Source organism: Pan troglodytes, chromosome 17 (assembly GCF_028858775.2).
Source record: "Pan troglodytes isolate AG18354 chromosome 17, NHGRI_mPanTro3-v2.0_pri, whole genome shotgun sequence".
Taxonomy (NCBI): Eukaryota; Metazoa; Chordata; class Mammalia; order Primates; family Hominidae; genus Pan; species Pan troglodytes.
Window position 1 is genome coordinate 19,017,828 of NC_072415.2, and position 19,782 is coordinate 19,037,609.

The 19,782-nt window shown below is 47.5% G+C and overlaps 1 protein-coding gene across 2 annotated transcripts in view; it reads right to left on the reverse strand.

Moving 5' to 3' along the window:
• Positions 1 to 19,782, reverse strand: part of GNAL (G protein subunit alpha L) — a 196,562-nt gene that overhangs the window by 4,983 nt on the left and 171,797 nt on the right. For both annotated transcript variants that reach the window (XM_009433627.5, XM_009433628.5), the window contains exons 6-11: positions 18,741 to 18,795; positions 16,593 to 16,666; positions 13,978 to 14,036; positions 12,543 to 12,663; positions 8,803 to 8,933; positions 4,048 to 4,115 (exon numbers count right to left, since the gene is read on the reverse strand). In XM_009433627.5, the coding sequence (XP_009431902.1) occupies positions 4,048 to 4,115; positions 8,803 to 8,933; positions 12,543 to 12,663; positions 13,978 to 14,036; positions 16,593 to 16,666; positions 18,741 to 18,795 (508 nt within the window). The remainder of the gene's footprint in view (positions 1 to 4,047; positions 4,116 to 8,802; positions 8,934 to 12,542; positions 12,664 to 13,977; positions 14,037 to 16,592; positions 16,667 to 18,740; positions 18,796 to 19,782) is intronic.

Consider the following 19,782-nt stretch of genomic DNA (forward strand, 5'->3'; position numbering starts at 1 on the left):
TTCTGTGACAATGGGAATGTCCACTATCTGCCCTGCCAATATGATAGTCGCTATCTAGCTGATACCACCAAGGGGCTGATTTCTAATTAGCTAATTTTATTTTATTTATTTATATATTTTTGAGACTGAGTCTAGCTCTGTTGCCCAGGCTGGAGTGCAGTGGTGCAGTCTTGGCTCACTACAACCTCCACCTCCCAGGTTCAAGGGATTCTCCTGCCTCAGCCTCTCAAGTGGCTGAGATTACAGGCGTCCATCACCATGCCCATGCCTGGCTAATTTTTGTATTTTTAGTAGAGATGAGGTGTCACCATGTTGGCCAGGCTGGTCTCAAACTCCTGACCTCAAGTGATCCGCCCACCTCAGCCTCCCAAAGTGCTGGGATTATAGGCATGAGCCACTGTGCCCCACCTAATTAGCTTGTTTGTTTTTTTGTTTGTTTGAGATGGAGTCTTGCTCTGTCCCCCAGGCTGGAGTGCAGTGGTGCCATCTTCGCTCACTGCAACCTCTACCTCCCGGGTTCAAGCAATTCTCCTGTCTCAGCCTCCTGAGTAGCTGGGATTACAGGCATGCGCCACCACGCCTGGCTAATTTTTGTATTTTTAGTAGAGACGGGGTTTCACCATGTTGGTCAGGCTGGTCTCGAACTCCTGACCTCGTGATCCACCTGCCTCGGCCTCCCAAAGTGCTGGGATTACAGGCGTGAGCCACCGCGCCCGGCCAGCTAGTTTTAATTAAATGTCCATATGTGCCCAGTGGTTCTGTATTGGACGGTGCAGCGGCCCCGTGGCGGCCTCCACACAGGGGCAGTTTAGCATCTGCTAAGCAGGGTGTCCCCTGGTTATCGGGGGAACGTTTGCTGCCTTCTGGGAGAAAAGTGATCTGTTGTCAAGTACCTGAGAAACAGGGTTAGACATTATGAATCATGGTTTGTGGGGACACCTCAGTGATGTGCTAATGTGCACTATGAAGCTAAGTGCAGTGGGTGTGGGGACAGGCTGTTAGGGCCAAACTGTGTTCCCTGAAGTTGTGTGGAATCCCTGACCCCTGGCACCTCAGATGTGACTATATTTGGAGATAAGGCCTTTACAGAGGCAATTACGGTAAAATGAGGTCATTAGGGTGGGCCCTAATGCAATATGACTGGTGTCCTAGAGAGAAGAGGAAACCAGGAGGATGCAGCCATGTGCGAGGGAAGACCCCGCACCTTGATTTCAGACTTCCAGCCTCCAGAGCTGTGAGAAATACATTTCTGCTGTTTAAGACACTCAGCCTCTGCGGCACTTTGTTATGGCAGCCCGGGCAGACTTAGACAGAGGTCCTGTGGAAGGGAAGCTCACCTTCTTCCTTGATGCCACGGGAATCCCTGGGCCTCCTCCTCATCCCCTCCACTCCTTTTTCGATCCTGGGAAACAGCCTTTAGAGAGCTGCTTGGACCACAGAAAGGGTATCCTAAAGATGTCATGAGGTATGAAACTCCTCACAGGGGGATAGACCTATTTTAGCAATAGTCAGGCTTCTCTTGAGCATTAAAAAAAAAACTTATGGACACTAAAATGAGTAGGTTATATATATATATTTTTAATATATATATTTTATTATACTGTAAGTTCTAGGGTACATGTGCACAACGTGCAGGTTTGTTACATATGTATACATGTGCCATGTCGGTGTGCTGCACCCATTAACTCGTCATTTACATTAGGTGTATCTCCTAATGCTATCCCTCCCCCCTCCCCCAACCAGTTATATATCTTTTTAATCCCAAAGCACCAGGTGAGGTATTTGGCACATACACAGTAAGTGTGTAGTGAATGAATGAAAAATAGGCTTTTGGCTGGGTGCAGTGGCTCACACCTGTAATCCCAGCACTTTGGGAGGTGGAGGCAGGAGGATCACTTGAGGCGAGGAGTTCAAGACCAGCCTGGCCAACATAGCAAGGCTGTATCTCTATAAAATTTAAAAATTAGCCGGGTGTGGTGGTGTGTGCCTATAGTCCCAGCTACTCAGGAGGCTGAGGCAGGAGGGTTGCTTGAGTCCAGGAGTTGGAGGCTGCAGTGAGCTATGATCTTGCCACTGCACTCCAGGCAGCCTGGGTGACAGTGCGAAGCAATGTCCCAAATAAACAAACTAAAAAAGGCTTTCTTCTGTAATAGTGTGACTATTCGTCCCTACCTAGAGCTTTAAAATTAAGGGAATGGGGTCATTACAAAGGTCGTTGCTTCAAATAGTTTTGTTTTTGTTTTTATTTTGAGATGGAGTGTTGCTCTGTCACCCAGGTTGGGGTGCAGTGGCACAATCACAGCTCACTGCCACCTCAAATTCCTAGGCTCAAGGGATCCTCCCACCTCAGCCTCCTGAGTAGCTGGGACTACACGCCTGTGCCACCATACCCAGGTACGTTTTAAAATTTTTTGTAGAGATGAGGTCTCGATATGTTGTCTAGCTGATCTCGAACTTCTGGCCTCAGGTGATCCACCTGCCTTGGCCTCCCAAAGTGTTGGGATTACATGCATGAGCAACTGCATCCGGCCTGGATGTTTCTAATCTTCATTTAAATGCCCAACATATGCATGCTTAATTAACATTTAGTTCTCATTAGAATAGCATTTTCTTGTGTCTTTATGTGCTATGGTCTTACAAAATGCTCCTTAAAAAAGGGATCCCTTGATCTATTACAAACTAAATTCCCTTATTGAAGAGATTTGCAATGCACATTAATTGGCTTAAGTAAAGGCTCTGAGAATCTGACAGACTCTCAGAGAGAGGCAGAGGAACCTCTCTTGCTGTATTTAACATAGCATGTCCCAGATTTATTCAGCTGCAGAAGCTCTCCGGGTATTGCCATGCACTTACGGCCATGCACTTCTGGGGGAACTCTTGTCCTCTGAACTCACCCTGGGGCCTTGATTTCTCCTCATTGTTACTTTCTAACTCACTGTAGGATTCAAGAGTCATCCCACAGGGGTGTGCTGGGAAAAGGGTGGTGAAAGGCCAGGCTGGAGTGCCGGTCCCCGTGGAAAGGCCCCACAGCCGAGGATCAGCCCTACTGCTACCTGGACTAAGATCTTGTCCACACGTGTTAAGTGCACTTGGAGTACTACCGGGAACATGCCCTTGGGAATGCCTTGGCATGTCATAGTTTGAAATGAGTAAAAACTCACAGCTAGCTATACGCTGTAGGTTATTTCAAAGAAAATAATATAGACAGATAAAGCATATGTGGGAAATTTTTGCCAATTGGTCAATTTGGGTAAAGACTATACGGGAGTTTTGTTTGTTTTGTTTGAGACAGAGTCTCGCTCTGTCGGCCAGGCTGGAGTGCAGTGGTGTGGTCTCGGCTCACCGCAACCTCCGCCTCCTGGGTTTCAGCAATTCTTCTGCCTCAGCCTCCAGAGTAGCTGGGATTACAGGCGCATGCCACCACACCCAGCTAATTTTTTGTATTTTTAGTAGAGATGGGGTTTCACCATGTTGGCCAGGCTAGTCTCGAACTCCTGACCTCATGTGACCCATCTGCCTCAGCCTCCCAAAGTGCTGGGATGACAGGCATGAGCCACCGCACCCGGCCTGAGTATATGGGAGTTATTTGTACAAATCTTCTGCCTCATATGTAAGTTTGAAATAATCTCAAAAAGCTGAAGAAAAAAAGTAAATATCTGAATCTGAGCACATCCATTTTTACATAAACCATCAGCCTGTTAGTGCTTTTGGATGGAGGAAGAGTATGGGTGCTTAGACTCTGCTGAAGGACGCTGTCCTTTTTGGAAAATACAAGTGAATGAAGTCTAGCCCATCCAAGTGCCATTCCCTGGGATGCTGTGTTCTCACCCAGGCTCTGCTGGTTGGAAGCTGTGTGACCTTGGGTGAGAAATCTAACCTCTCTGAACCTCGGTGTGCTCAGCTGTGAAATTAAAGTAACATACCCTTTGTCATCTCTCGTAATGTTAAGGAAGATTAAATGAGATCATCAAGGAGTAATTTGCATATTGTAAGAAACAAAAGATTAAGAAGGGAGGTAGAAAAACAAAGGTTAACAAAATTGCTTACCAAAAACAGGTCCCGGATAAAGAACTTGGCTCTTGTAACTTTGGGATCTTCTCCTGCATCTGGTGTTGCTGTAGAAATGACAAATGGAACTTTATTTAAGCAACATGAAACAAAGATACAACTCTACGAAAACACAGAAGGAATTTCAACGTTAGACTGCTGTATATTCATAGCATTAAAATCCATGTACAGCAAGGCAAAAACAAACATGTACTTTTTTTTTTAAGAGACGGAGTCTCGCTCTCTTGCCCAGGCTGGAGTGCAGTGGCATGATCTCGGCTCACTGCAACCTCCACCTCCCTGGTTCAAGCGATTCTCCCACCTCAGCCTCCCTACTAGCTGGAATTATGGGCACCCGCCATCATGACTGGCTAATTTTTGTAGAGACAGGGTTTCACCATGTTGGCCAGTCTGGTCTCGAACTCCTGACTTCAGGTGATCGGGCCACCTTGGCCTCCCAAAGTGCTGGGATTACAAGCGTGAGTCACTGTGCCCAGCCAAACATGTAATTTTCATTGCCCTCTTCTCCTACATCATTTTAATAGTTATTGCTCTGATAAAACTTTTCTCTGGGGATGCTAAGGTCTCAATGTTTGTGTCTCCTCCAAATTCATATGTTGACTGCTAATCTCCAATGCAACAATATCAAGAGGGGCAGCCTTTGAGAGGTGATGAGGTCACGAGGGCTCTGCCTTCGTGGATGGGATTATATCCTTGTAAGAGGCCTGAGAGAGACCCCTCACCCTCTCCACCATGTGAGGAGGAAATGAGACAGTGCCATCTATGAAGCAGAGAAACCCTTACCAGACTCTGAATCGGCTGGTGTCTTAATCTTTGACATTCCAGCCTCCAGTACTGTGACTAATACATTTCTGTTGTTCATAAATTATCCAGCTGTGTTAGTCCATTCTTGCATTGCTATAAAGACATACCTGAGACTGGGTAATTTATAAAGAACAGAGGTTTAATTGGCTCATGGTTCTGCAGGCTGTACGGGAAGCACGATGCTGGTATCTGTTAGGCTTCTGGGGAGGCCTCAGGAAGCTTCCAATCACGGCAGAAGATGCACAGGGAGTGAGACATCTCACGTGGCCAGGGCAGGAGCAAGAGAGAGATGGGGGAGGTGCTACACCCTGTTAAATGACCTGCTCTTGCAGAACCCATTCACTATCTTGAAAACAGTGTCAAGAGGATGGTGCTAAACCATTCATAAATGATCCACCCCCAAGATCCAATCACCTCCCACCAGGCCCCACCTCAAACACTGGGGATTACAATTCCACAAAAGATTTGGTTAGGGACACAGATCTAAATCCTATCAGCAGCCTAAGGTATTTTGTTACAGCAGCGCAAGCAAGACAGGCTGGGGTGGGGGAGAAATCCTACTGACCAGCCTGAGCCCCAGAGCTGCCCTCCCTGCAGAGCTGTTGGGAGAGGAAAGCTTGGAGCCTCCAGGCACAGGAGCTGGGCCCTGGCCTCCCTGGGGGCAGCACTGGCAGGGCCTCCATGGACTGCCTCTCAGCTTCCATCAGCCTCCTCTTCTGAGACTCCCCTTCCCTGTTCCTGCTCCCCACTCAGGCATGCAGAGCACCCAGATCACTATGGCCGACCCTCTAGCTCTAGGCCTTTCTGAGGCATTCTCCCCCGGAAGAGTCCACGTTCATGTGGTCATATCATTATTTTCTGTAACCCCACGAAATCTGAGATCTAGGCGACACAGCTGAGTGTTCTTACCACTCTCTGCCTTCTCTGTTGCAGGGTGTGTGAGGCTGTGAGGACACTGTTGCTCACAGATTCATAGAAGGGAGGGTGCAGCACCCAGTGACGGGCAGGGGAGGGCACAGCACCCGCTGTGGGGGGTGGGTGGGTGCAGCACCCAGTGAGGGAGGGGAGGGTGCAGCAACCACTGTGGGTCTCTGCCTGGGCTGTGTTCTGGAGTGGCTGGGGAGCGCCCATGTCATTTATCTTGGTGGGGGTGGGGGTCACTGACATACTCTGGAATGCCCAGAGTGTCCGTGTACCATCTGAGGAGTTCTTTTTTTTTTTTCTTGAGACTGAGTCTCACTCTGTCACCCAGGCTGGAGTGCTTTTTTTTGTTTTTTGAGATGGAGCCTTGTTCTGTTGCCCAGGCTGGAGTGCAATGGCGCAATCTCAGCTCACTGCAACTTCTGCCTCCCGGGTTCAAGCGATTCTCCTGCCTCAGACTCCCGAGTAGCTAGGATTATAGGTGCTGGCCACCATGCCTGGCTAATTTTTGTGTTTTTAGTAGAGATGGGGTTTCACCGTGTTGGCCACGCTGGTCTTGAACTCCTGACCTCAGGTGATCTGCACGCCTCAGACTCCCAAAGTGTTGGGATTACAGGCGTGAGCCACCACGCCTGGCCCATCTGAGGAGTTCTGGCATGTGTGTTGTCATGCCAGCATCACTACAATGGAAACAATGAGCACAGCCAGACCCTCCCACAGTGTCTGCATTCCCTCTGCAGCCCTCCTTCCCCAGGCAACCACCGATGTGCTTCCTGTCACCATGCATAAGTCTGCACTTTCTTTTTTTTTTTTTTTTTTTTTTTTTGAGATGGAGTCTCGTTCTGTCACCAGGCTGGAGTGCAGTGGCACAATCTTGGCTCACTGCAACCTCCGCCTCCTGGGTTCAAGTGATTCTCCTGCCTCAGTCTCCCGAGTAGCTGGGACTACAGGCACACACCACCACACCCAGCTAATTTACTTTTTAGATATTTACACAAATGCATTCACATGGTGTGTAGTTTTTGCTTTGATTCTTTCTGTCAGCATAATTACTGTGAGTTTCACCCATGCCATCACATGGACCACCTGTTAGTTCCCTTTAATTGCTAAGTGAGAGTTGACGTTGGAGTTGATGGTGGTCCCAGGCTTCCAGCAGGTGCTACAGATGCTCAGGGATGGGTGAGTCTCTTGGGAGGGGCAGGGCACAGATGGAGATGACGCATGCTGCTGGGTGAAGAGCATTCACTGGGCCTGGCACCGAGGCAGCAAGCCAGGGTCCCCTCAGCCCCTGGACGGAAGCCCTTCAGCACCCGTGGCTGGGCAGGTGGCCTTGGCTGTCAGCCAGTGGTGGTGCTTCTCCTTGGTGCTCCTAAGCGGGTAAGGTTGTGTCTCAGAAGCGTGACTTTGGTAGTTCACAGAATGTTCTGGAAAGGTGAGTGACCAGCTACAGGAGGTCAGGCAGGAAGCTGTGGCAGCTGCTGAGATGAGAGGAGTGAGGGCCTGGACCACAGCCATAAGGAGGGAAAGAGGGAAGGGCCTGGGGAGGCAGACCCTGTTGGAAGGACCCCCCCGAGCCACTGCCTGAGCTGAGTGACAGGAGGTGGCAAGAGGTGGTTAGTGGGATAATTAAAGACCCAGCTTGCTGGGAAACCGGCAATGCCAGCCATAGAATGTGCAGCAGAAGCCATGCTCTGATGATGTGCCATGGGCAAGCGGCACCCGGCCTCAGTCCTGAAAAGCACATCACCAGGCTGTGGGTAGAGCAAGGTAGTGATGAAATGCAATGAGATTTCCACTTGATTTGGTCTCAGGAAGAGCCTGGACCTTGACCTCACGCTGAGTGACCCTCTGGCAAGTGCGGAGGCTGCTGGTGGCTCATGAAAGCAGCTGGGTCTGGTGAGACCACAGGCAGAGCTGGCGCTCAGGCCCATTTCCAACATCTATTATTTATTCCTATAAGGAAATATGTAGCAGTAGGATTTTTTTCAGGTCTTTCTGACACAGGTGATAGCAGTAGGATTTTGTTGGAAGGCCCCACAAGGGTCAGGATTTTACTGTGAATATACTTATATAATGCTTCTCCCATGAGGGAGAAAAGAACATTGAACATAAGGAGCAAGAAAGTTTAATGACAAATACAAGTTTTCTTTTCCCTCTTCATTGAGGATAAAAAATAAATTTTCCAAATCTTAACTATATTTTTCAGGAAAGTGTCTTTTATTCTGCGTTTTCTAGTTTGGAATTCAGGATGTAAGAAGCAGTGTTATTTCACCTTAAGTCGCTCCTATGAGCCTCTGGTAGACCTGGTGTTCACTGGAAACTGAAGTGTAAGCGACTGGAAACGGAGTGACCAACTCTTCCTGGTCTACCTTCCCAGCTTTAGCACTGACGGTCCCGTGCCCCGGAAACCCCTCAGTCTCAGGTGGCCTGGGATGGCTGCTGGCCCTGCTGGAAATCCCCAAGGCTGCAGCCACAGCAAGGCTAGAGACAGGAGCAGATAAGCGCGGCTGCTGCCAGCACGGGCTTGGGGACAAAGGGTGCAAGGACTGCCTTGCCTGCATGACTCTACCAGTGTGGCTTTGAACATGCTATCTCTCCTCTCTCAGACTCTCTTTCCACGGGAAAAAATAATAGAAACTACCATGCAGGGTCATCTGAGGGTGAAGTGAGAAGGTCTGTATCAAGGACTAACAAGGCCCCTGTCATGTCACACCCAGTCAAAGGCATTAGAGGGAGAATTCATACCAGCATGACACAGTCACACCCCAAAACGGCTCTTTCTTCTGCTGCACGGTTTCAATGGAAAGTCAAACTCGGAAACATTTACAAATGGGATCCTAAATAGGACATTGTAACACTCTAGTACTTTAGGATATGGGCAGTAGAAAGAGAATTGATTTAAATAAAGTGAATTTCTTTCATTCATCAGAAGTATGTGAATTAGAGTTACAGGACTATTAATAAAACAATTCTATTCCTCAATCATAAGAATGTGTTTTGAAATCTTACCGTCTTCAGGAACAGTATAATTTGCATATTCTGGGAAATAGTCTTCAATTTTTGATTTCCCTGCCAAGACTTTTTCTGCCAGCATATCTTGTTTGTTCAAGAACAAGATGATAGAAATGGTCCGTAACCACCTAAAAAAGGAAAAATAAACATACAAATTTCACATACACTAGTACATGAAAGTGCCTCTAACATAGAAGTTGCTAAATTAAAAGAATACCATCGTCTTCCTAAAAATGTATAGGATTCAAGAAAGTTCAGTACACCAGTATCCTCATTCTATCTGTAAAGAATGATAAACAAATATAGGTACAGGTTGAGCATCCCTAATCCAAAAACACAAAATCCAAAATGCTTCAAAATCCAAAACTTTTTCAGCACTGACATGATGCTCGAAGGAAATGCTTGTTGGAGCATTTGACACTTTGGATTTTCATATTAGGAATGCTGGACTAGTAAGTATAATGCAACTATTCCAAAAAACAACAACAACAAGAAATTTTAAACACTTTTGGTCCCAAGCATTTCAGATAAGGGATACTCAATCTGTAGTTAAGCACTTTCTAATTCAGTCCCATGGGGGATATAGATTTATTGGAACCAAAGCTAAGATTTACTTATGTAATGAGTTCACTTGAATTTCTGTGGTGTAATTTACCAATAAAAGGTCGGAAAACTCACATTAGAAGTGAAAGTGTTAACAACAACAAAGTAATATATGACTCATTAGCTAATAACACAGAGCTTAACATGCAGCTGGCTTGGTTCTTCTTCCGCCTCCATCACTTCAGAGGAATCAAGCTAACTGATTAGTCTACAGGAATCTTACTATCAATTAATAACACAATCTGGCCAGGTGTGGTGGCTCACGCCTGTAATCCCAGCACTTTGTGGGGCAGAGGTGGGCAGATCATGAGGTCAGGAGTTCGAGACCAGCCTGACCAACATTATGAAACCCTGTCTCTACTAAAAATACAAAAAGTAGCTGGGCGTGGTGGCACATGCCTGCAGTCCCAGCTACTCGGGAGGCTGAGGCAGGACAATCGCTTGAACTGGGGAGGTGGAGGTTGTGGTGAGCTGAGATTGCACCACTGCACTCCAGCCTGGGGGACAGAGCGAGACTCTGTCTCAAAAAAAACCCACACACACAATCCACTTTCCCGTCAAATGGAAATAGCTTACCTGCTTCTTCTAGTAATAAAATACATAACCTTTGTAAAAACAAATCTTAAATTATAGAAAAACATACAGAAAAAAATCAAATGTAATTATACCCAGAAACAATTACTACAGAAGTTTTATGTTTTCATGCCCAAGTTTTTTCCTGTCCTCACACATACTTAAAAACGAGATCATAGTGTTTTAAAATCTGCTTTTTCCTATAAGAAGATTGTGGTCATTTTCCCACTTACACATATAGTGTTTATAAATAAATTCATAATAACTCTATAGTATCCTTCTGTATACCTGGTATTTCCTGACCCTGTTTCTTTCCTATTAACAGTCTTATTACCACAAATTTGAGGATGGTTGTTGAACATTTCATACAAAAACACTTTTCTGATAATCCAAAACTTTTACAAGGTAAACTTATGTTTCCTCTCCTCCTTGGTAATTTTTCTTCCAAAATATTTCAGAAGAAACTTTGATTTCTAACTATATATGTATGTATTGTGTGTGTGTGCACTAAATATTCCTTTCTGAAATAATCACTTCTGCCAATCTGCAATGCTAGTAGTTTCAAACATGATTATGTGGTGATTGTGAGCTGTAAGGGATCTTAGAGATCATCTAGTTATTAGTGGATGTCCTAAACTGGTACTTTATTTTTATTTTCAAAATTAAAATTTTTTTTTTTTTTACTTTTTGAGACAGAGTCTCACTCTGTTGCCCAGGCTGGAGTTCAGTGGTGCGATCTCAGCTCACTGCAACCTCCACCTCCCGGATTCAAGCGATTCTCCTGCCTCAGCCTCCCGAGTAGCTGGGATTACAGGCACCCACCACCACTCCCGGCTAATTTTTGTAGTTTTAGTAGAGACGGGGTTTCACCATATTGGCTAGGTTGGTCTCGAACTCCTGATCTCAGGTGATCTGCCTGCCTTGGCCTCCCGAAGTTCTGGGATTACAGGCATGAGCCAATGTTCCCGGCCCCTAAATTGGTACTTCCTAAATTTTAAAAACCAAACAAAACCTATTTTGAACCCTAGATATAGAGCAATCCCTTGATACCCATGGGGGATTGGTCTAGGACTCCCGGTGAAAACCAAAATTTGAGGAGGCTCCCTTATATGAAGTGGTGTAGTATTTGCATATAAACCATGCACATCCTCCCGTATGCTTAAATCATCTCCAATTACCTATAATACCTAACACGATGTAAAAGCTAGGTAAGTACTTGTTATACTGTATTGTTTATTTGTATTATTTTTTAGTCTAATTTTTTTATTTGCTCAATTTTTTATTTTAATTAATTAAGTTTTTTGAGACAGAGTCTCCCTCTGTCGCCCAGACTGACGTGCAGTGATGCAATCGCAGCTCACTGTAACCTCCGTCTCCTGGGCTCAAGTGATCCTCCTGCCTCAGCTTCCCAAGTAGCTGGGACTACAAGCGCGCCCCACCATGCCTGACTAATTTTTGTATTTTTTGTAGAGACGGGGTTTCAACATGTCGCCCAGACTGGTCTCCAATTCCTGAGCTCAAGCAATTCCCCCGTCTCAGCCTCCCAAAGTGCTGGGATTATAGGCGTATGCCACTGTAATCTTGTATTATTTTTTGTTGTTGTACTGCTATCTTAAATTTATTTTTGAATATTTTCAATCTGTGGTTGGTTGAATCCGCAGATGTGGAACCTGAAGATATGGAAGGCCGAATGTAATCTTAGCCTTTCAAAACAGAGACTTAAATTTTCTTGACAAAGAACTATCAGAACTTCATCAAAGAATACTCCACATTGGCCGGGTGCGGTGGCTCACGCCTGTAATCCCAGCACTTTGGGAGGCTGAGGTGGGCGGATCACGAGGTCAGGAGATCAAGACCATCCTGGCTAACATGGTGAAACCCGGTCTCTACTAAAAATACAAAATATTAGCTGGGTGTGGTGGCGGGCGCCTGTAGTCCCAGCTACTCGGGAGGCTGAGGAAGGAGAATGGCATGAACCCGGGAGGTGGAGCTTGCAGTGGGCCGAGATGGCGCCACTGCACTCCAGCCTGGGTGACACAGTGAGACTCTATCTCAAAATAAAACAAAATAAAACAATAAAAAAAAATTTCACATTTTAAGTATATCTATACAATAGATGAACTAAAAGAGATACTTCGTGCGGTTCTGGATTTATCAGTAAAGAGAGTGTGTGGGTGTGTGGGTGTGGGTGTGGGTGTAGGTGTGTGTGTGTGTTTTGAGACAAGGTCTTGCTCTGTTGCCCAGGCAGGAGTGCAGTAGTGTGATCTCAGCTCATTGCAACCCTTACCTCCTGGGCTCAAGTGATCCTCCTACCTCAAGCTCCTGAGTCACTGGGCAGGTGTGCACCACCACACCTGGGTAATTTTTGTATTTTTGGTAGAGACAGGGTTTCTCCATGTTGCCCAGGCTAGTCTCCAACTGCTGAGCTCAAGTGACAACACCTGCCTCGGCCTCCCAGTGTTGAGATTACAGGTGTGAGCCACAATGCCTGGCCTGAGCGTATTTTTAACAAAAGAAAATTTGCAATCCAATGGTGAGACTGAATTTGCTATTTTTGTCACCTGTTGTTCCAGATGCTTTCAAAAAGATCCAGGGACTCTCTCAGCCTGTTGGTGTTGTTATCTTCTCGAATCACCATGTTGTAGCTACTGCAGGCTGCGACGTAAATGATAGCTGTGACATCTTGGTGGGGAGAAAAAGGAAAGCACCTCAGTTAGACATCCTCACTGTGGAGTTACAAGAAAGTACACACCCAGCAGCTACTCAGTTCCACAAAAACATTCATTCAGTGACAGGACTATTCAGTCACAGAACAGCCTGCAGGTGCGCCGCGCACCACTGGTTGCTTCAGTAACGCACTTGATGAAGAGCCCACCCCAAAAGACACATGTAAATTTGGGATGCTTAAGTGCTTTTTTTTTTTGAGATGGAGTTTCACTCTTGTCTCCCAGGCTGGAGTGCAATGGCATGATCTTGGCTCACTGCAACTTCCACCTCCTAGGTTCAAGTGATTCTCCTGCCTCAGCCTCCCTAGTAGCTAGGATTATAGGCATGTGTCACCACACCCGGCTAATTTTTGTATTTTTGTATTTTCTTCCGAGACAGAGTTTCACTCTTGTTGCCCAGGCTGGAGTGCAATGGCGCAATCTTGGCTCACTGCAACCTCCGCCTCCCGGGTTCAGGTGATTCTCCTGCCTCAGCCTCCCAGTAGCTGGGATTAAAGGCGTGCGCCATAACACCCGGCTAATTTTTGCATTTTTAGTAGAGACGGGGTTTCACTATGTTGGTCAGGCTGATCTTGAACTCCTGACCTCAGGTGATCCACCCGCCCCAGCCTCCCAAAGTGCTGGGATTACAGGCATGAGCCACCACACCCAGCTAATTTTTGTATTATTATTATTTTTTTTTGACAGAGTCTCGCTCTTTCGCCCAGGCCGGACTGCTGCAGTGGTGCGATCTCAGCTCACTGCAAGCTCTGCCTCCCAGGTTCACGCCATTCTCCTGCCTCAGCCTCCCGAGTAGCTGGGACTACAGGCACCCACCACCGCACCTGGCTAATTTTTTGTATTTTTAGTAGAGACGGGGTTTCACCTCGTTAGCCAGGATGGTCTCGATCTTCTGACCTCGTGATCTGCCTGCCTCGGCCTCCCAAAGTGCTGGGATTACAGGTGTGAGCCACCGCGCCCGGCCTAATTTTTGTATTTTTAACAGAGCCCCAGTTTCGACATGTTGGCCAGGCTGGTCTCGAACTCCTGACTTCAGGTTATCCGCACTCCTTGGCCTCCCAAGGTGCTGGGATTACGGGCATGAGCCACCGTGTCAGGCCCTTAAATGCTTTTTTTAATGAGATTAGTATCTAAGGAAGGAGCATCATAATCTATAAATGCTATACTTTACATACTAGTTAGAGATTATCTAATTCAAAAATAGTTAAGCACAGCAGTGCTGAGTGTTAGAATTCACTCCCATTTTCTTGAGAGAGCATAAAAAAATCACCGTTAAAGCACTGGATCCATTTTCTCCTCTCATCCCTCTGGCCACCAACATCAAACATGCTGTGGAAGAGCAAGAGGAACACAATTATTTGGGGGAAGCAGGGGACAATGGCACACGTGCTTGCTTTCCTCTTTTGCTATCAGCAGGTTCCAGCGTTCACACATGGGTCTTCAGTCAAGCTCGGGTCACTGGCCTGCACCATCACTCCCTGTGTGATCCTGGACTGCAAGTGGCTCCACCTCTCTCAGCCGCAGTCCCTCCTCAGTCACCCCACAGTGGGGCTACAGGGGTGACAGATCAAGCAGACAGCAGCCGGCAGTGTCCGAGGTCCCACGGTAGGTCCTTAATAAATCCAGTGGTTACTAGCTCAGTAATGCTAGAGGTTACCTGCTCAGACACCCAGGCCTCTCTGAGTACAGGCTAAGTCACTGCCCAGGGCAGATCCTTCCTGTGATTTGTTCCAGCTCTCAGGACACTGTGTCTTCCCTCCCTGGGAGAATTGAGAAAGGCTCCTTGCTGATCTGTCTACACTACATGCATCTTATCTCTAGCCACCTCTGCCTGGTGACCTGCACTGGGTCTTGATCACGCCTGGATTCAGTGCAGGCTGCTCTGCCCAGCCCGAGCTGCTTCCCGGTCTTGCTCAGCCAAGGCGACCTCAGCCAGTTCTCTCAGAGTTTCTCAGCTGCACCCTGCACTTCATCAGGCCGGCCCAGGCCCCTCTTCTCACAGCCCCTGCTCAGCACATAAGGCATTTCTCCCTGGGAGAGTTTCTACCTACCCAGATTCTGCTGGATGTTTCCAACCTTCGCAGGCTTCCCTGCCTCTGAGATTTCTCCCCTCCCTAAACATAGTGCATGTGCCTTAGGACCACACGGGCTAGATTTTTTTGTCCTGGGCGGGTATGTTGCTGATCCTATTAGAATTTAATCCGTACGCTTTGCATTAGCACACGTGGGGCACGCTGAGATACTTGATGAAAATGGATGAGCTGATGAGCAGAATCCTTTCAAACAAAATCACAAATGTGAGATACAGCTTCATAGTTAGTAATTCCACTGTGCCAGGGACTTGGTTATGATGTGGGCAAAACCACAAGTCACGCCAACTCCATACTGCACTGTGCGCCTCACAGCAAAGAGACGTAGCTGGCTTTTATCCAGCCTGACAGTGGCCATGTGAAGGGTTCTTGAGAAATCTGGAAGTAGATGTCTGTCACCTGTGCACTGCGGAGGGCGCTGGGCACTGCAGGAGTCTCAGAACACACTGGAGATCATGAAACTCTTGCTTTAAGGGACCTCACCCTTGAGGTCCCTTAGAGTCGAGTCAGACATGCTGAGGGTGACTGGGCAAGGTAAAGGGCAGTATACCATCAATGGCTGCACAGTAGATATGCAATGGGAATTCTAAGGGGTCACCATGGGCTGAGATTTGAGGGATGCTTGGATGCTTTTTTTTTTTTTTTTTAGAGACAGGGTCTTACTCTGTCACCCAGGCTGGAGTGAAATGGCCTAATCATGGCCCACTGCAGCCTTGAATTCCTGGGCTTAAGAGATCCTCCCACCTCAGCCTCCTGAGTAGCTAGGACCACAGGTGTACGCCATCAAGCTTGGCTAATTTTTTTTTTTTTTTTTGGTAGAGACAGGGTCTTGCTATGTTGCCCAGGCTGGTCTTGAACACCTGGTCTCAAGCGATCCTACTGCCTTTGCCTCCCAAAGTGCTGAGATTACAGGCGTGAACCACTATGCCTGGCCTGAAGGAAGCTTTGATAGATTTGTGGGGTTTGCTTAGCACAGGTGGCATCTGAGGCTCTGAGGACAAGATGAACAGAAGCGCTACGGCAGGAAAAGCTGGGAGAACTGGAAGGGTCCTGACAACAGCCCAGCCTGGTGAGGCAGGTGGCAGGGGACAAAGCAGGCCTGGGGACGGGGCTGGTCACAGGCGGAGGGTTTGGGTCATAGGGTGCACAGGCAGTAGTGAGCCCCGAACCTTCTTCAGCAGAGGAACAGCATGATCCAGGCCGTGCCGTGGGAAGATTCATTTCGTGGCACTGAGAAGGGCGACTGAAATGGGTAAGCCAGGGGACAGGAGACCAGCCAGGGCTTTGCCGAGAGAGTCTAGGGGCGGGGGAAGTGATGGAGCAGGACTAGGGTGATAGCTATGAGGATGGAAAAGAGCTTTGTGGAGGGAGAATTAACGTCTTATCATGAGGGAGAAAAATGAAGAAAGTAAGCTCATTTGGCCGAGTTTGCAGTTGGGCAACCCAAGAGATGGGCTGGAGACACACATAAACTGCTCATTTCAGTTCTCAACCTGTGACTGTGCATCTGAAAGATCAAAATTTCATGAGTCTCCTGATCTAAAAAAAAGGGCCAATCAAATCGACAACTCAGATGCAAACACTGCCTTCCTTTCAGGTGTCCTCATTTCTATTTTAAAGTAGGCAGTAAAATCAACACTTCAACTCTTGCTAGAGTTCAAATTTCACCCCAGCTGCCCTTACCTGAAAGGGCCGCCATGCACATTCAGGAATGAAGCCCCCTTAAACCTCACAGCCCTTCGGCTCTGGGACATCATGTGGCCCTGGGCCACGCAGCTCTTAACAACATACTCACTGGAAGTTTACTTTGTCCACTTGGAATCGTGTCTCAAAAATCCCAGATGTCAGAACTCTGCATCTGAGGAGGTCCTGGGAACAAGAAGAGGGAAACAAGCTGAGTTACATTACTGTTCTTCTTCAAGGTAAAGCCCGGGTATAACTATACATCATCAATATTTTTCAAATAATTTGTTCCACTGTAAAGGAAACAACAATTAAGAACCAACATTGGCCGAGCATGGTGACTCACGCCTGTAATCCCAGCACTTTGGGAGGCTGAGGTGGGCAGATCACCTGAGGTCAGGAGTTGAGACCAGCCTGGCCAACATGGTGAAACCCTATCTCTACTAAAAATACAAAAAAAACAAATTAGCCAGGTGTGGTCACAGGCAGCTGTAATCCCAGCTACTTGGGAAGCTGAGGCAGGAGAATCGCTTGAACCCAGGAGGCAGAAGTTGCAGGGAGCTGAGATCGCACCATTGCATTCCAGCCTGGGTGATGAGTGAGACTCCGTCTCAAAAAAAAAAAAAAAAAAAAAGAACTCAGACGAATGTTCTCTGTTTTATCCTCCAGAGAAAGCCACAGTTAATGTGTTGGTTTGGCCCCGAGAGACCTGATAACTGTGCTTTTGTTTTAAGACTTAAAATCATGTCTGCAAGAACCACAGTCAGGGTATCAGCATTCCAGAGGGACATCCCTGCCGGTGCTCTGTTGGCTGGGGTGAAACTCACGATGGCTTGGGTGAGAAACCAAAGGAAGTGTAACTCTGCACTCACAAGTCTTCAGCCTTATGAACTGGATGCTAGTTGATTTCATTTATTCTCTCTTCCCTGCACATTTCTGTTTCCTCCAAGATAAAAGATGTGGTACCCCGAGGGGACGAGAAAGCCACGCAGCCTCACAAAGCTGGCATCCCTGGTACATTTGGCAGATGTCAGAGTTTTTTTTTTTTTTCCTGACCACCAAATCCATGTGATTTTAAGGAAGCAGCCATTCTGTAATAATTCTGGAACATGGGAGGTGGTCCTCCCATTTTAGTATAACGAGAACTGTTTAGGACAGGTAAGTTAGTTGAGGGACTGACTCAAGACGAGGAAGCCTCCATTGCTTTGTCAGATAATTTCAAACTCTCAGGATCAGCCTTAGAGAGGATAAACTTCATGGGAGAGAGAGAAGCTCAGGCCTCAGACCTCCCACCTTGGGGGCCCAGGGCCAAGGCCTTGCAGGGAATACAGACTCTGGGGGAAGTTTGGAGAGTGTGGTTTGAACACAGACATCCCTCTAACTTCCTTGGGGTTCACTGGCTCTAGAAGCACCTGAAGTCTCCTGAATTGAGCAATCCGGGGGCTCTCCAAGTCTCTGCAGCTGCCCGAGGGTCGAAGGGGCACAAAGATTCCCTCTCTGCTATTTAAAAATTGGTGGAGTGGGCTGGGCACGGTGGCTCACGCCTGTAATCCCAGCATTTTGGGAGGCCAAGGCAGGTGTATCACTTGAGGTCAGGAGTTTGAGACCAGTCTGGCCAACATGGCAAAACCCTGTCTCCACTAAAAATACAAAAATTAGCTGGGCGAGGTGGCAAGCACCTGTAATCCCAGCTACTTGGAAGGCTGAGGCAGGAGAATCGCTTGAACTTGGGAGGCAGAGGTTGCAGTGAGCAGAGATTGCAACATAGCACTCCAGTCTGGGCGACAGAGCAAGACTCCATTTCCAAAAAAAAAAAAAAAAAAAAAAAATGGTGGAGTGCTTTTTTTTTGACTCAACCCAAAGGGGATGCTCTGGGTCACACCTGGAAAGTTCACTGTGATATGGGACCCCCCAGGCCTGGGGCCACAAACAGAATGGGCATAGTTTATGAAGCCAGAAAGTAAAGACTTCGCTTTCCTGATGACAACTCCAGGAGGAAAAGGAACGGCATATTCCTTATCTGCAGATAAACTCATTTGCATGCTGGCAATTTTGATAATCACTAAGTGCTAGAGTCAGGGGAGCAAGGCACAAGGTTTGATGACCAATCCACGCACACACACAGGGCAGTACAAACAATTTGCAAAAAGTAGGTATCTTAAGGATTTTTCCTTAATTCATTCTGAAATAATCATTAAATCATATTGGAAATGAATCTCAAAGTTTCTGGTGTGTGGTGGGGGAACCTAATTCCACATACCTGGTCTGTGGGTGTGTAGTCAACCAAGCTGACGCTGTCGATTCTTTCCAGGAAGCTGCAAAGAAAGCCAGCAAGGGTTGAGGCCTGTTCTCTGCCCACTTTCCCCTGGGGTTGGGGAGAAATTAATGGGACATCACCCAAGTACAGCAAGGATGGGGGCAGGCCAAGAAGCTGAAGTGAGTTCTTACTTTGTTTCCTGAATTTGTATCTGTCTAGATAATGCAACATTCTTGACCCAGGGACGGAGAACTGCATTCTTTTTTTTCTTTTTTTTAATGTTGCCTTCCCTCCCCTCTCTTCTCCACTGCCACAGGGCTGGGGGTAGGGGTACTCAGAAACTGGGAGAGAGCATGGAGCCTCCCGTCCAAGGCTAAGCGAGTACAAGAATGTGTTGCAATGTAAACAAAACATGGAAGGTGACAGATGTCCCTTTAGTTTCCTAATCAAATCCAGATGTTGTTTGTGTGTGTGTGTGTGTGTGTATGACTGCGTGAATATGTGTAAGAGCGACTGAGTGTGGAGAGCGAGTATGTGGTGTGCAAGAGTAAATGTGTAAAAGTGTAAGGGTGAGTGTGAGAGTATGTGCGGAAAGTGTGCGAGAGCGAGAACGTGAGTGTGCATATTTGAGTGTGTGTGCTGGCAAACCTGGCGACGCCTGTTGGTGTCAGATCTGCCTGGCGCCCGCTGTGTCCCACACAAGGCAGGACGGGAGCCTAGGAAGGCTGTGCGCCGCTCTCGGGGGATGACCCTTCCGAGAGGGAGCTGGGAGGCCGCCGAGCTCCCTCTCCTGAGTGACCATGGCCCCTGCACAGGCCTCCCCCGCCCTCTCTGTGCCAGCCTGGCTTTACCAAGGCATCTATCCAGGCTGCACGTTTCCCACTGAGTCTTGGTTGATCTGTTGTTATTTATCTTCTCCACTAACATGTTAGGCCCTCAGGGCAGGTCTCTGTCTTGTCCACCTGGGAGTCCCCAGCACCTAGTGCAGGCCTGGCCCCAGTAAATATGGTGGAATGAACCAGTGTCCTCTGTCCCCTTCTCCTTC